We start from the raw sequence: 14,310 nt of genomic DNA, 5'->3' as shown, positions 1-14,310 counted from the left end.
CTCTCGAATTCTGTGTGGGACTGATGATGTGGTATTCTGAATGCATTGTGCAGCTTTTAAACAAAGCTCAGCAGGAAATGAGAGACAAAGACTAGTACAGAAATAAATCATGTGATGTAACAAAATTAGGCAATTCAAGTAAAACGTTCAAATAGAGATGACAGAACACAAACTAAAACGGCGAGCTAACTAAAGGAATTCTCAGCAGAAGACTGCAGAAACATATACTGCATTGTGGTTTTTAATTGTAAAAAATAATCTCTTTTTAATTCATAAATTGATTTCTGAGTATGATATTAATATTTCATTAGACTAAAATGCCTGCAGTTGCAAAACTGTGATTTTGTCATGCTACCATGTGAAAGTTAAAATAAAATCAACTGACATGCTGTATTATTTGGTGTGAAAGTGATTGAAATGAAAGCAAATCACAGAGATTCACCTCTCTGGCTTCGTTTGAATGCACTAAATGCAGAATGTGGTGCTGAAAAAAACAAAAGTGGGCCTCTGAAACTCTGAAAGTGCACAGTGTAGTTATTTAAGGTTGAATAAATGTCCCTGAACATCCACTACAGTTGCTTGGCAGCACAATTTGGATGTACCTCTGAGAAAAGCTGTTTTGTTAAGCACTTTATTACGCTTTAAAGAAAATGACTCTTGGGTCCAATCCTGTGCATTTCCTCGCAAGTATTTATATAAAAAAAAAACATGAAAATTGAGTACTAGAGAGCCTAATAATGAACTTAAGGGAGCAATTTTCTAAAAAAGGGCATAATTTCATTCGCTAATGTGTTCAGCTCCTCTATTTCATCGTGTGTGAATTTTAAGCTTTGGAATGCACTAAATGCAGAATGTGGTGCTGAAAAAAACAAAAGTGGGCCTCTGAAACTCTGAAAGTGCACAGTGTAGTTATTTAAGGTTGAATAAATGTCCCTGAACATCCACTACAGTTGCTTGGCAGCACAATTTGGATGTACCTCTGAGAAAAGCTGTTTTGTTAAGCACTTTATTACGCTTTAAAGAAAATGACTCTTGGGTCCAATCCTGTGCATTTCCTCGCAAGTATTTATATTAAAAAAAAACATGAAAATTGAGTACTAGAGAGCCTAATAATGAACTTAAGGGAGCAATTTACTAAAAAAGGGCATAATTTCATTCGCTAATGTGTTCAGCTCCTCTATTTCATCATGTGTGTGAATTTTAAGCTTTGGTCCATGTTTTTATTTGACTCAGAATAGCTCCATTTAGACCCCGTGAAATCAAAATATGAGGCTTTGAGTCCATGTGTGTGAGCTTTAAGGTTGCTAGCGTATTCTAAACGTTGACCTTTAGTGGATATGCATTTAAAATCATGGTTGTGATGCAACTAAAGGCTATTGGATGATCCCTATGACATTCCCCACCACTTGGAGATTTCATGGGGTCTTGAAAGTCTATGGCTTATGGGTTGTCCGTGGAGAAAAAGTGCGGGAATCCTTATTTGAATAAAACATTACATCATGATCATGCAGTGAATTTCTCCAATTAATAGGGTGGAATGCAGACAGATGGATTCTCATCACACTTTCTGAAAATTCATATCCCTTTATCACATATCACATTTCCATTTTATAAACATTTGTGAGTGCAGTTACATCCTAAAAATGTGCACAAATGCATGTCACAAACAGAAGGTCAAAAAAATCCACATCACATTTCATTACTTTGACCACGCCCTCTCACCATCTTTGGCTAGGACCAAAAGCAAACCTTCAAGTGAATTGTCTTTGGGCGTATCTTGCCACTTTCCCATTCCGTTTTGTTGCCCTGTCTCACACGTAGCAGAGGTACAGGTAGGTCTTCTCTATCTTCCAGTCTAGGGGCACGTCCTCGGGCTTGTGGGCCTTCATGTGCTTCTGCATGGACGAGAGGCTGGGGCAGTACTCCTGGCAGATGGTGCACTGGTAGGGTGAAGCGCCGTTGTGGGTACGCAGGTGTTTGATCATGGCGGAGTAGTCCCTCGAGCGCTGGTGGCACAGCTTGCACTCAAACGGCTTCTCACCTGTAGAGAACAAGTACAGAACATTTCAAACTACCAATAATGTGAAAATGACAGAATGATTAAAGTGTTGATTAAAGTCAGCATGAAATGGGAATCACAGCTCATTTTACTTTCATAATATGATGGATAATGTTCGGATCTATGAATTTATTCCAGGGTTATTATTGTAAACTAAAAGTAAAACTAAAATCATATAAGATTTTTGTTACTTAAAATAAAATAAACAAAAACTAATGGTAATAAAAAAAAAAACAGTTAAAAATTACAAAAATACACACACAAAAAATAGACAAATTTATTGTATTTCATTACTTAAATGTTAACTGAAATAAAAATTATATTAAAAAAACATCTTATTTCAGCTAGTTGAAATAAAATAATTAGACAACATTTCTCATTTACGTTTAGTTTAACTGGTACTACAATAAGTAAATATAAACCATTAACTATGCAGAAAATAACTATTAAACTATTAAAACTATTAAAATTAAAACTAATTAAAAGCTAATAAAAACAGAAAATATATAAATAAAATACAACTAAAAAAAAACATACATCCACAGTAAAAAAGTAATAAAAAACTGTAATAATATATCAATGATACTGAAATAAAACTGATTTATGCATAAATAAAAAAAATGCAATTCACAGATACAGTGACTTAACTGCACCTATGCTATAATGAGCATCTAATAATTTCTGAATTAAAATTCATTTTTATTTTTTAAAACAATGAAATTCTTGAAAAGAAAACCTTTTAAGTAGTTTATTTGTTTACCATTTCTCAGAAAATGTTTAAAAATATATATAAAAAAATAAAATAAACAAAACTGCCTCATTGCTTATTAATTTGAAAAACATTTCTTAAAGTCATGAAATTACATCACAGAGAAACCCCTGCAGACCTTCAAAACTGTGTGACAAGGTCAATAAGACTCTTAAAATATCAGATAATTTGACCCTTTTATTTTAATTAATAGTTTGTGATATTTCTAAAACATACTGTTTATCTTGAAAAATGTATTTAAAAACTTTTTTTTTTAAATGTTCAATGAAAAAAAAAAAAAAAACACTGGCCAGTACTGATGAAAGGTTATCATGATAGCAAGATTCTAGATTCTAGATTTCCCATACTAGCTCTGCTTCCTGTCTGATAAGGTGAAGTTAAGATGCCACCTGCTGTCCAGGACAGGAACGACAGATGTGTAGAGCCGTGGGTGTGTGCCTGCCACTGAGCACAGCAAACAGAGTATTGATCCACCATTGACAGCAAGTGTAAATGTCAGTGATTCTCCGGCTGGTTGTGTGAAGGAGCAGTGGCCTTTCAGCCGAGAGTTTCTGCTCTTGTTATCTTCACCTGCCTGTTCTCATGGCTGCAGCCCCGCTTGACACAAAGACAGCAATTATTTGACAGGCCTCCTGATAGGTTTGCTTTAGCAGCTGCCTTACTGAGTGCCAGAGAGCAGCAGCAATCAGCCTGTAATTCCAGCTCAGCTGAAAGATTTAATATGCCACCATAACAGAACAAAATAGATACAAGGAATTTAATCTAGCGTGGACCTGAAAATGTCAAGATCTGAATTCTTCAGTGTAAAACTGTGGCCTTGTAACGTCATACAATTCATTTATCATTTTATAAAGCTGTTGCCTTGTTTTACTATATCATATTTGCTAGAAGGCACCATGCTGGCGTGTCAAAGATCTCTAACTTGGAAGAGCAGGTCATTGTGTTTCCAGTGTGTATTTATTAACCTGTGAGCTTCTACGGCTTTGGGAATCACTGTTAAAGTGAAGCGGTCATCAGCTGGACCGCAGGTCTGTGCAGATGAAGTGAAATGCTATTTAAGCTGCAGAATGAATGTGGCTGACCTGTGTGGATGCGGTAGTGGGTCTCCAGCTGGTGCTTGAGGCTGAACTTCTTGCCGCAGCCGTTACATTCATAAGGCTTCTCTCCGGTGTGGATGCGCTTGTGACCCTTCAGTGTGCTCTCGTCACGGAAGCAGCTGCCGCAGAACTCGCACTCGAACGGATGGTCACCTGTCGTGCAGAGAGGCAATGATAAAGTTATTCATCTGAATGCATTTTTAATTGGGAGAAGTGGTGTTTTTATTCTAGAAAGCATTCGATTGGAGAAAAATGGGCTTTTCATCCGCAGAGCAGGGAATTAATAATAAATAAAATAGACAACGGGACCAGTGTAGTGTGATTCACGAACAAATGACTGTAATGAGCCAGTTCCTTTTAGTGAATCACAACCATACTGTGCTACCAGTGTAGGCAGATTCAGAAACAAATGATGCTTACAAATCGGTTCTTTTTAATGAATCCAAAACACACAGCAAGGCTCCCTCTTTTTATATGCATTATTTTGATTATCACTTTACTTTATTATTGTAATTACATTTTTTCTCTCTTTTGTTTCATGGTCCTGGGCAGATCAAGGACTTTGTTGTATATAACTTATTTATACTTTGTTAAAGGTACAATATGTAAGTTTTCACCGCTAGAGGGCGCGTATTCAAAACAAACAAAGAAACAAAGGCGTAGTTTAATGACGCCGTGACTGAGTATGGAATCATGGGAGTTGTCATCTTCATCCCCACAGCCGACGCAATCCGACGGGATGATGATGCCGTGACTGAGTGTGGAATCATGGGAGTTGTCGTCTTCATCCCCACAGCCGACGCAATCCGACGGGACTCAGGCAGAAATCATGTTCATGGATGAGCTAATGTATTAAAGATGTATTAACATCGTAGTATGAAGCAGAGTGAGGCAGAAAGCCGTCGAAGTGAAACGAGGCCGCTGAAGCAGTTGCTAATGAGAGACGAGCGTGACAAACAGCGCTGTTTTATCATGCTATATATGTTTGAAAGTTCTGATTTAATGCTACTCTGTGCGGTCGTCACCTGTCTAATAAAATGCACAACATATTAAAGCATCTTTGGTGTTTCCATATTTTCGGAAATCGAGGGGTTAGGCAGGCGACACAATGACACTATAGACACAGTCCGTCTCACTAGTTAAAATTGCTTATTTCTCTGGATTTAAACATTCTTCGAAACATTTGGGATAATGTAAGTACACAAGTCAGCAAAATATATAACACTGTTCTAGTGGTTTTTTGATATTTTAATAAAAAAATCTTACATATATTTTTTTTTTTTCCTTGTCCTTTCTCTTTTGTGTTAGTGTTTTTGGCAAATACAATATGTTTATCACAAAAAATAAAAATAACCAATCTGAAATACTGGTCTGAATAATTTACAGAATTAGCAAGAGAGAATTTCTTATGCAAAAATGGACAATAATCAAATAAAGCAGAACTGAGTCAAATTGATTCAGTGTTATTTTAGCATTATTTATCTACCATGATCTTACACACACATACATGTGTAGAATACAAAATAAAAACTCAGTATGTATTCAGTTTCATTTGAGTTTGTTTTAATAATTTTTATCGGCTTTTGTGATTTTTATTCATATATTAGTTTCATTTGTATTTATTTCAGTTGTAGTTTTAGTAATTTTAGTACTTTCAATGTATTTTATTTCAGTTAGCTGCCAAGGCAACTTTGCAAAATTGTAATTGAAGTTAAATTTTAAATTTAACATCACATTTTTACATTTTTTCATCTAGTACTAAAATTTTATTTCAATTAAATTATTTCAATTATTTCAAAAAATATATATATTTTTAATAGTTTTAGTTTTTAAAAAGTTTAAGAATAACAACATTGAATCAAATAGGAATCACAACAAATTTAATCAAATCAAGAGCTTCCTATGAACTGGAATTTAATTGAATCTTTATCAATACCTAGCTCTATTTGTACATAGTTTCTATATGGTTAAAGCTGGTCACTAGTTGTTCCAAATTGGTTTAGTTGGTTGACTAGTTGCACTCTCAGCTGGCGGGGGCTAAGAATGACCTGTTTGAGCTGGTTAACCACATTTCATAATATAACTTGAACTAGCTGAACACCTTAATCTGGGATGACCTGGATTTTCCTGTCAATCCATATTAAACAACAAGACTAACATTTCCTTAGTGATCACAAAGAACTATTTATTTTTTCTGTTGTATTGGCACATCTTATAAATAAAAACAGTCAGAGAGTTGCGCTCAGATGACAGAGTTATTAATATCGAGTAAACATCACAAGGTGCTGAAAGGGAATTATCCAGCACATTTCCCTCCGCTGGCTGTTCTAATGTCAGTGATCAGTACGAGTCTGATATGTGGTGATTTCAAACGCCGGCCGATTGCTAATTACTTTCCCGTTCTGACTAGCAGCCCCCCATATCATTTCCTCAGACAGCAGCGGCATATAACGCTCGCAATATTTAATACATTTCAGCCCGGGCGCCGTGGCTTTAAAGTAATCTGCGGTGACCTATGCTCTTCATTATCTCCCTGTCCAAGTGCTAGCCGTGCTCGGGAATAAATTGCATCTCTTGTTATGTTCCGTCATGCTCCGACTTGAACCCTCCTTTTAAGAGACAATGCAGAAATTACCTGAGCGCGTTCTCTAAGCCAATCACAACCCGCCATTCACATTCAAATACACTTCTGCCTGAGATGAATGGGTTTCTATCTGGGCTAAGAGAAAAAAAAAAGCAGACTGGGAGAGATGAGATCCCTAGTGAACAGATATGAGATGATAGATAGAGAGGCAGTCTTTATGCATCTGTATCAACTTATCCGATGCACCTTCTGAAAGCCCTCCAGCCTGTCTGTCATTAAAGTTAATTGCCCAGAGGCGGGCAGCAGGCAGGCCGGACTCACAACACCACAGGCATGCTAATGCGCTAACGTCGTCTACTGCGTGCGCATTCTGAACATGTCACTCGCACTGACTACACGTTGGAGGAAATATCCACAGGTATCAGCTTCGGTGCGTTTCAGTGCTTGAATGTCTATTATTGTGCAGACAATGTCAAACTGGAAGTTAAATGAGGTGTCAAACACATGTTTAAGTGTTTATTGACGATAGTACATTTTAGGTTAGACACTACTGTTCCATAATAAATCAAAAGGAGTGATTTTTACATAAGCATTGTTACATATTGAATAAGCTTTGCCTTGCCTGACAAAATGGCTTAAAAAGTCAAGGCCGAGCGACCTGCAGAGACTGTCTGTGCCATAAGCAATGTGAGCTTTGTGCTCTGTACCATCAAACACAGCTGTGAACATAGACAGCCGCCACTGTCTGCAAATGGCCTGGCAGTGAAATGGAGAGCGAACAGGAATGGCATATTAATGAGAACAGGCTACATGTGCAGAATGAAGAGAGGAGCAACTGGAGACGCACGCAGCCCATTGTTTGATTTGCCCCTCACATTGTAAATACAATGCATATGGTATGAAATATACAGGTAGGTACTTGTTGTGTTGGGGCAAATTACATCTAAGGTTCTTTTTTTATTTATTAGTTATGTTTTTGTTGTTGCATCATGAAATATTCCAGCTGAAAAGACTGGTAGAGCTGATGATTTATGCTGGTTAGTGCTGGTAGATCAATATCATTGTTGTTTTTTCTGACGACGCTGGCTGAGCAAGGGAGGCTTTTTGGGTAAGCTAGTTAAGATAGTTATACTACACTCTTAAAAATAAATGTTCTTTATTCACATTGATGGTTCCACAAAGAACCTTTAACATCCATGGAATCTTTCCATTCCACAAAAGGTTCTGTATAGTGGAAAAAAAGTTTTTTAGATTAATATAGTGTTCTTCAAATTAAAAAAAACATGGTTCTTTTAAGAACTGTTCACTGAAAGGGTCTTTAGGGAACCAAAAATGGTTCTTATGGCATTGCTGGAAAAACCCCTATTTGGAACATACTAGCATCCAAAAGCTCAGCATACATTGACATGAACAGTAACGGGCAAAGGTCTGGATTTACACCCACATCTCACACAAGATCTTTTGAATTTCTTGCTTTTTAAATAGCATTTTGATTAAATAGAGAGCAAATTGCGACCTAAAAATTGTAACCAAAAGTCCGAGACCTTCAATATGACCTAAAATATTTCTCATTAAATTCTTCCAAAACCAAATTGATATCTGATTTCTGTTTTCCACATAAAGAGCTCTTGTTAGAGTTCATACTGTATGCAACAGTTGTCTCATTTCTTTCTGCTTTTTTATTTTAGGATAAACATCTTAAGACTATGTTTATTTAAATGAGGTGCACCTAAGACTGTCAATAAGTCTCCTAAGTTTTGAAAGGATTTCTAAATTGCCAAAATTGTGAGGGTTTTGGCTTTGTTTTCCTATTGACAAGTTCTCTACAGTTCTCATACATTATATGTATGCATATTTGCATGGATTTGACCATTCTCTGTAGATCCCATGTTATTGCACACCATGACTGGCCGATTATGTAAAATGCCTGCATGTTATTGGTCAGACTACTTTTCAGTTATTACCTTCAAAAAAGTATGAAATCAATAGGAAAACAAAGCCAAAACCCGGACATTTTAGACAATTTAGAAATGCTGGCCAGGAAGTGTAAAAAGTATAAAACACCACAATTTTAGTAACTACGTTTATGCTCACTTCTGTAAGTTGTTTTAAAACTCCTGCAATTCAAGTGAAGAAAAATCAGATTTTGCTTTTTGAAATAGCTACAGAAGTTGACATTTACTCAGACTCCGTTAGAAACGTCAGAATGTCCTCTCAGATGTTGTTCTGGAAAAACTCATGTAGCAGTCTGTGGCGAGATGGAGTGCATACTTAATGCCTCGACTCTTTAAAAAAACAACCTCGCTTCATTTCTGGCCTCTCTTATCAAAAATGTACTTGTTGAGTCTAGACTTCAACTGACTCTGACAATCTTGCTGGTATTTCAGGTCAGAAAGAGCAAAAGCGAGAGAATGATGCACTCTTGCAAGTAAATGGAGTAGGGGCGATTTTTGTGCTCTTTCTGTTCACTGCCAGACCGTATGGATTTAATCATCTCTGTTTGCCTAGTTATGAAGGAAAAACAGAGATAACTGTTAAACATGCTTATACAAAGTACACTGATATAATCTGTTTTAACAAATTATAATGGGTGTCGATTCATATTTATTTAGTTTCTAGCAAATGTTTGCAGGAGCATGTTTAATATATTGTAATCCTACCTGTTGCAATGACAAGAATAAGAATGCACTTTCTCAGTGCCAGCTTACCAAATGTCCTTCTTCCACCTAAATCCCCTCTTTTTGTCATCGTTTTTGGGTCATTTGATAATTGAATTGTCACACTCAGAAATACATTACATTATGAGAATGGTAAAAAAGGTCAGGTTTGACCTACTGTCTGTAATAGAGGGGCTTGACTTAAGCTTAAAGTTACCCTGAAGGAAACGATGGGGAGAAGTGAGGTAGAGAAAGAGACAAAAGACTGTCAGAAGATAGTCTGAGCCTCAGATGGGCCAGCCACTGACTGTAGGGAGACAAAGTTTTGTTTACAAGTTACCACACTGAAAGTCACTGGATTGACAATGAAGGAAACGATGGGGAGAAGTGAGTTAGAGAAAGAGACAAAAGACTGTCAGAAGATAGTCTGAGCCTCAGATGGGCCGCCCACTGACTGTAGGGAGACAAAGTTTTGTTTACAAGTTACCACACTGAAAGAAGTCACTGGATTGACAAAGTCTGAGAGGTTTTTGGCTCTGAATATTTTTTCAGTAGAGGAGCTTGAGTAAGTTAAAGACACAATATCCATTATTTGAGCAAACGATCACTCTATTTGTTGCATGCCAGTCATGATAGCACTGCCTTTAGCATTAGCATTGACAATTTATGTGTCAGATATTAGGCCCATTTCCATCTAGGTGGGTGGTTCTTTGGCATAAATGTGACGATATGTACCTGACTTTGTCAATACTCAAAAATCTGGCTTGTCTGAGGATAAGTAAGAGGTTTATATAACCCTAGCAAGACTATATGAAGATGCTCCTCCTAAACTGTTTGAAACTTTGCCACATCTCAGCTTGTGGCCCGCTTGCCCTTTTCTGCATTAATGTGCTTTTAGATGACTCAGATATTGGCGGTTTGAGTGATGTTCAGGTAAAGCTCACCTGTGTGCAAGCGGAGATGGCGTTTGAGCGCTGTGTGGCTCGGGAAGGTGCGTTCACACTCGCTGCAGACATAGCTGCGCATGCCGGCGTGAATCTCCATGTGCTGCTGCAAAGCCTTCTGGGTCTGGAAACGCTTCCCACATAGGAGACAAAACACTGCCATGTCTGAGCCTGAAGATGAGAGACAAAATGAGAAGGCGTTTGGGAGTTCAATTAGTGTTTAGTGCAAAGAATGCATAATTTGGATTTGAGCCATTTTGCAGTTAAGTACATTTTAGCAAAATGAATGAATAAGTCTATATGTTTCATAATGGATGGGGTTAAAGAGACTTAGATGTATTGTCTTAGTTTCTCTTTTCTGCACAAAAAACAAACAAAACAAAACAGTGCTTTCAGTATCTATGGCCAATCAATAATGTATCTTTCAAGTAAAGCTGTCTCTAATTTAAAATCTTTGTGAAAGCCCAGTGGTGGGCTCGTGAACAGCAGGCTGGGATTGACTTCTCACTCAATCAATCAGCATTTACGACAAAGCTGAGAGTAAAAAAAGCATTAGTGCCTGAGACACATAAAAATGAACCTCTACACTTCACTGACAGCTCATCTGTAATGTGAGTTTTGTGTAAATGTACTCTGACAAGTTGCCCAATTTCTCTTCCATTCTCTCCAAGTTTAAGGGCCGACATTGATTACGAAGGGCCATTCAGGGGCCGGGAGAAGATATTCAACCTTGAAAACATTTTGACTAAGATCAAACATACAAAAGTAACATGTTTTATGGGTTAGGGTTATAAAAAAAATGTAAAAAGAAAAAGAAACATTTCAGATTCTGCACTTTTTCTAGGTCACTATTCAAATGTACTAAATTTGTGTCATCGATCTTGTAAATATGGTTAGATGTTCTTGCTTCAATAAAATAAAAGACATTTAGGGAATAGTAATGACAATAATAAAATAATAATAATAATTATTATTCCCTGTTTTACTTTATTTATAGGACAACAGCAACAACAACAACAAAAATAATAATAATAATTATTATTATTGTAGTATTTTTTTTTTTGTTAAATAAGAATGCAAAATGGAAGCATTTTCATGGTCTCTTTTTGGACGCCACCATGGCTCAAGAATCACCAAAAAAAAAAAGGCAGAAGAAAAACATTCAAGGCAAACCTCGCTGTGAAATACTGCAGAAACACATGACAGATATTTGTGTTGTCAGCTCTTTTCAGAAGAAAAAAATAACCAAGGCAATCCAGCAAAGACATAAATATATGAGATGACTGTGGTAAAGTAAGAGAAAGCACGAGGGGAAGAGAGAGAGGCAGCTTAGCTTCACTACTGTTTAATGTCTTTAGGAATAATTTACCTCTACAACTCCAACTATTTATACCATCACTCAGTTCCACTGAGAGCATCCCCCTGCTTCTATTTTTCCTCCTTCTCTCTCTCTCTGTCTCCTTCTGTCTCCCTCATTCTCTGTGTCTAGCTCCCAGCAGAGCTTTAATGGTTCTGAAGTGGCTGACAGAGTAGCTTAAGCCAGGTGAATAGGGCTGTTAATGGAGCCAGCTCCTCTCTCAGAGTGAGTGTCAGAGACTTGGCTCTCCTCAGCAGCTGCTCTGCTCTGTTTCCCACAGACTCTGTTACCCACAGTACACCTCACCCAGACACACAACAGGAGAAAGAGCTGTGTCACCAGCTACTCCTGCATGTCAAAATGATAAGAACATTTGCAAGTGCCTACTGTGTTTTCCAACATAAAGACAACAGGGTTGGGCAAAATACAGAGTTTAATAATAGTCTCACTTTCAATTCATGAATGGGAATGTGGATTGCACTGCCCACGTGCTATACAATTTTGAATTGGAAATACAGGAAGAGGAATTTAGTAAAATGCAATTCAAACAATAACACAGTTACGACAAGGACATTTCATTAGTCTTAACAAGTTTTGTGATAAAAGTATCACGTTTTCCAAAAAATATTAAATAGCACGACTGTTTTCAACTTTGCTAATAATAAGAAATGTTACTTGAGCAACAAATCAGCATATTAGAATGATTTCTGAAGCATCATGTGACACTGAAGACTGGAGTAATGATGCTGAAAATTCAGCTTTGTATCACAGGAATAAATTACATTTAAAAAAATATTCAATTAGAATATAGTTATTTTAAATTGTAATAATATTTCATAATATTACTGCATTTTTGATCAAATATATGCAGCCTTGGTGAGCATATAAAAGACTTGTTACAAAAACATTACACAATCCTACCAACCCCCAACAGTAGAGTATGTATAAAATAAACATAAAAACATATTAATATTACATTAAATACTAATAAGAATAAGAAAACAAAATATAATGCATATTTTTTTTTTTATAAATGCAGCCTTGCTTAATTGAATGTTGTGACCAATCAGAATCAAGTATTCCAGAGAGCCGTGTAATAATTCACGAATTTCTGTAAAAAAATGTTTTATATCTCTGTTTTTGGTGCTTTTAAATAAAAAATATCAACTTAGTAAAACAAAATTCAGAGAAAATATATTGTATGCTATGATATAACACATATGGGCTTTTAGAGATGAAGAAAGGAAAAAATGGAGGGGAAAAGTTGAAGTTGGGTTGTTTGGCTCATTGTGTGTGAGTGGGTCAGAGGTCAGGAGCACAGCAGGCAGATGTGAGAAGAGAGAAAGGACCCACCTGTCCCAGAATGCAATGACGAGAAAACAAAAATATCATTGAACACAGTAAAATAATCTCCAGATGACATTGAGATGAGATGTTTCTTACATACAGTAAATGCTGATTATACTGTTGTGTGGATGTAAATCATATAGTACAAACAGGTCATTCCTTCATGAAATTTTTGCCAGTTTGCCAAAAAATTTATTCAAATGCTCCGGGATGAAATACTTAAGGTTAATCGTAAACATGATTGATAGTAATAGCAATGCAAACCAGCACCACTAATGAAGAAAAACTCAAGCAAATCGTCTATTAACCATTTGGCTATTAGACATGGAGGTCAAAAGGCCATGAAGGCATATTTTTCTCTTTTGTGTCTAGGATATTCTTTTAGCCCTGCTCATGTAGAATTAATGAAGAAACACTCTCTTGAAGATAACACATTAATCATAAAGCACGCTTTAAAAATTCATATAAACCACCGACTCCTATTTCACATGCAGAGCCAGAGCCACCTTCCCATATCACACCTGAACTTTAATGTCAAAACTTTGTTTAAACAGATTATCTGGCGTAGAACCTCTTCGCTTCTTAAAACGAAAATACACAAGAAGCCAAGACCGCTTGTTCTGGCCCAATATCATTTACAATGGAGAGAGAGGCTGCATGCATCTCACCAATTCTTACAAATCCCCTTTAATCAGATATGAGAGGAACAGAGAAGAGGACGAGCATTAGTAAACACGAGGCTGTTCGGTGCCTTCATTGGCATTCGAGTAGGGTTAGAGTGCTGCATTTAAAATGCTGCCTGATGAGGACTACAAAATCAAACCATTTGTTACCACTACTGAGGAGCCTGCAGGCAACAGGCAATTAAATTGGAATTGGTGCAGGGAGATCAGATACAGATGATTCACACACAGAGAGGGGGAGATGTCAAAGCCCGAGTTTCATTTCGTTTGGAGGGGACAAATACTTCAAGAATAAACACATTTATTCTTCTGGCTTGCAAGCTCACCAGCCGCAGCGAATATAACTCTGCCATGATTCCGAACTGGATACGATTTATTAACATGGATTGTAAATACAAAAAACAAACATGCGTCTCAAGAACAGAATAAACACATCATCACTGGAATGACTGTGCAGCTCCAAATGAAAGCTGCAGTATAGCATTTTAACAGCACCAAATGAGAAAATAATGTCCCCTGTCTGCCACAGTTTGGGCCAAAGGTGCTCTAATATACCTGGAGTTGGCATTCTCGTCATCTCAACGGCAGTTGCTCAGCTGGAGCATGCAGATTTGGATGTATATGACTTTATTTCTGCCATCTTTGCTTCATGGGCATTTTTGATGTTTGTTTTCAGCAAATCACCTGAGATGCAAATGACATGTGACAGATTATTCCGTGTTTAATCATTAGACTACTATGAAAAAATATGCATTATATATATATATATATAGAGAGAGAGAGAGTTTATTTGCAAAAGCAGATAACTCTGTT

General features: G+C 36.8%; 1 protein-coding gene across 1 annotated transcript in view; it reads right to left on the bottom strand.

Annotated features, from left to right (window-relative positions):
- Positions 1-841: 841 nt before the first annotated feature.
- Positions 842-14,310, bottom strand: part of LOC107699906 (zinc finger and BTB domain-containing protein 16-A-like) — a 59,188-nt gene continuing 45,719 nt past the window's right edge. The window contains exons 6-8 of the mRNA XM_016501353.1: positions 10,111-10,281; positions 3,911-4,078; positions 842-2,041 (exon numbers count right to left, since the gene is read on the bottom strand). Of these exons, the coding sequence (XP_016356839.1) occupies positions 1,812-2,041; positions 3,911-4,078; positions 10,111-10,281 (569 nt within the window). The 3' untranslated portion in view covers positions 842-1,811. The remainder of the gene's footprint in view (positions 2,042-3,910; positions 4,079-10,110; positions 10,282-14,310) is intronic.

The sequence above is a fragment of the Sinocyclocheilus anshuiensis genome, unplaced genomic scaffold (genome assembly GCF_001515605.1).
Source record: "Sinocyclocheilus anshuiensis isolate Anshui unplaced genomic scaffold, SAMN03320099.WGS_v1.1 scaffold891, whole genome shotgun sequence".
Classification (NCBI taxonomy): Eukaryota; Metazoa; Chordata; class Actinopteri; order Cypriniformes; family Cyprinidae; genus Sinocyclocheilus; species Sinocyclocheilus anshuiensis.
Note: the sequence above shows the minus strand (reverse complement) of the source record. Positions and strands in the feature narration are given on the sequence as shown.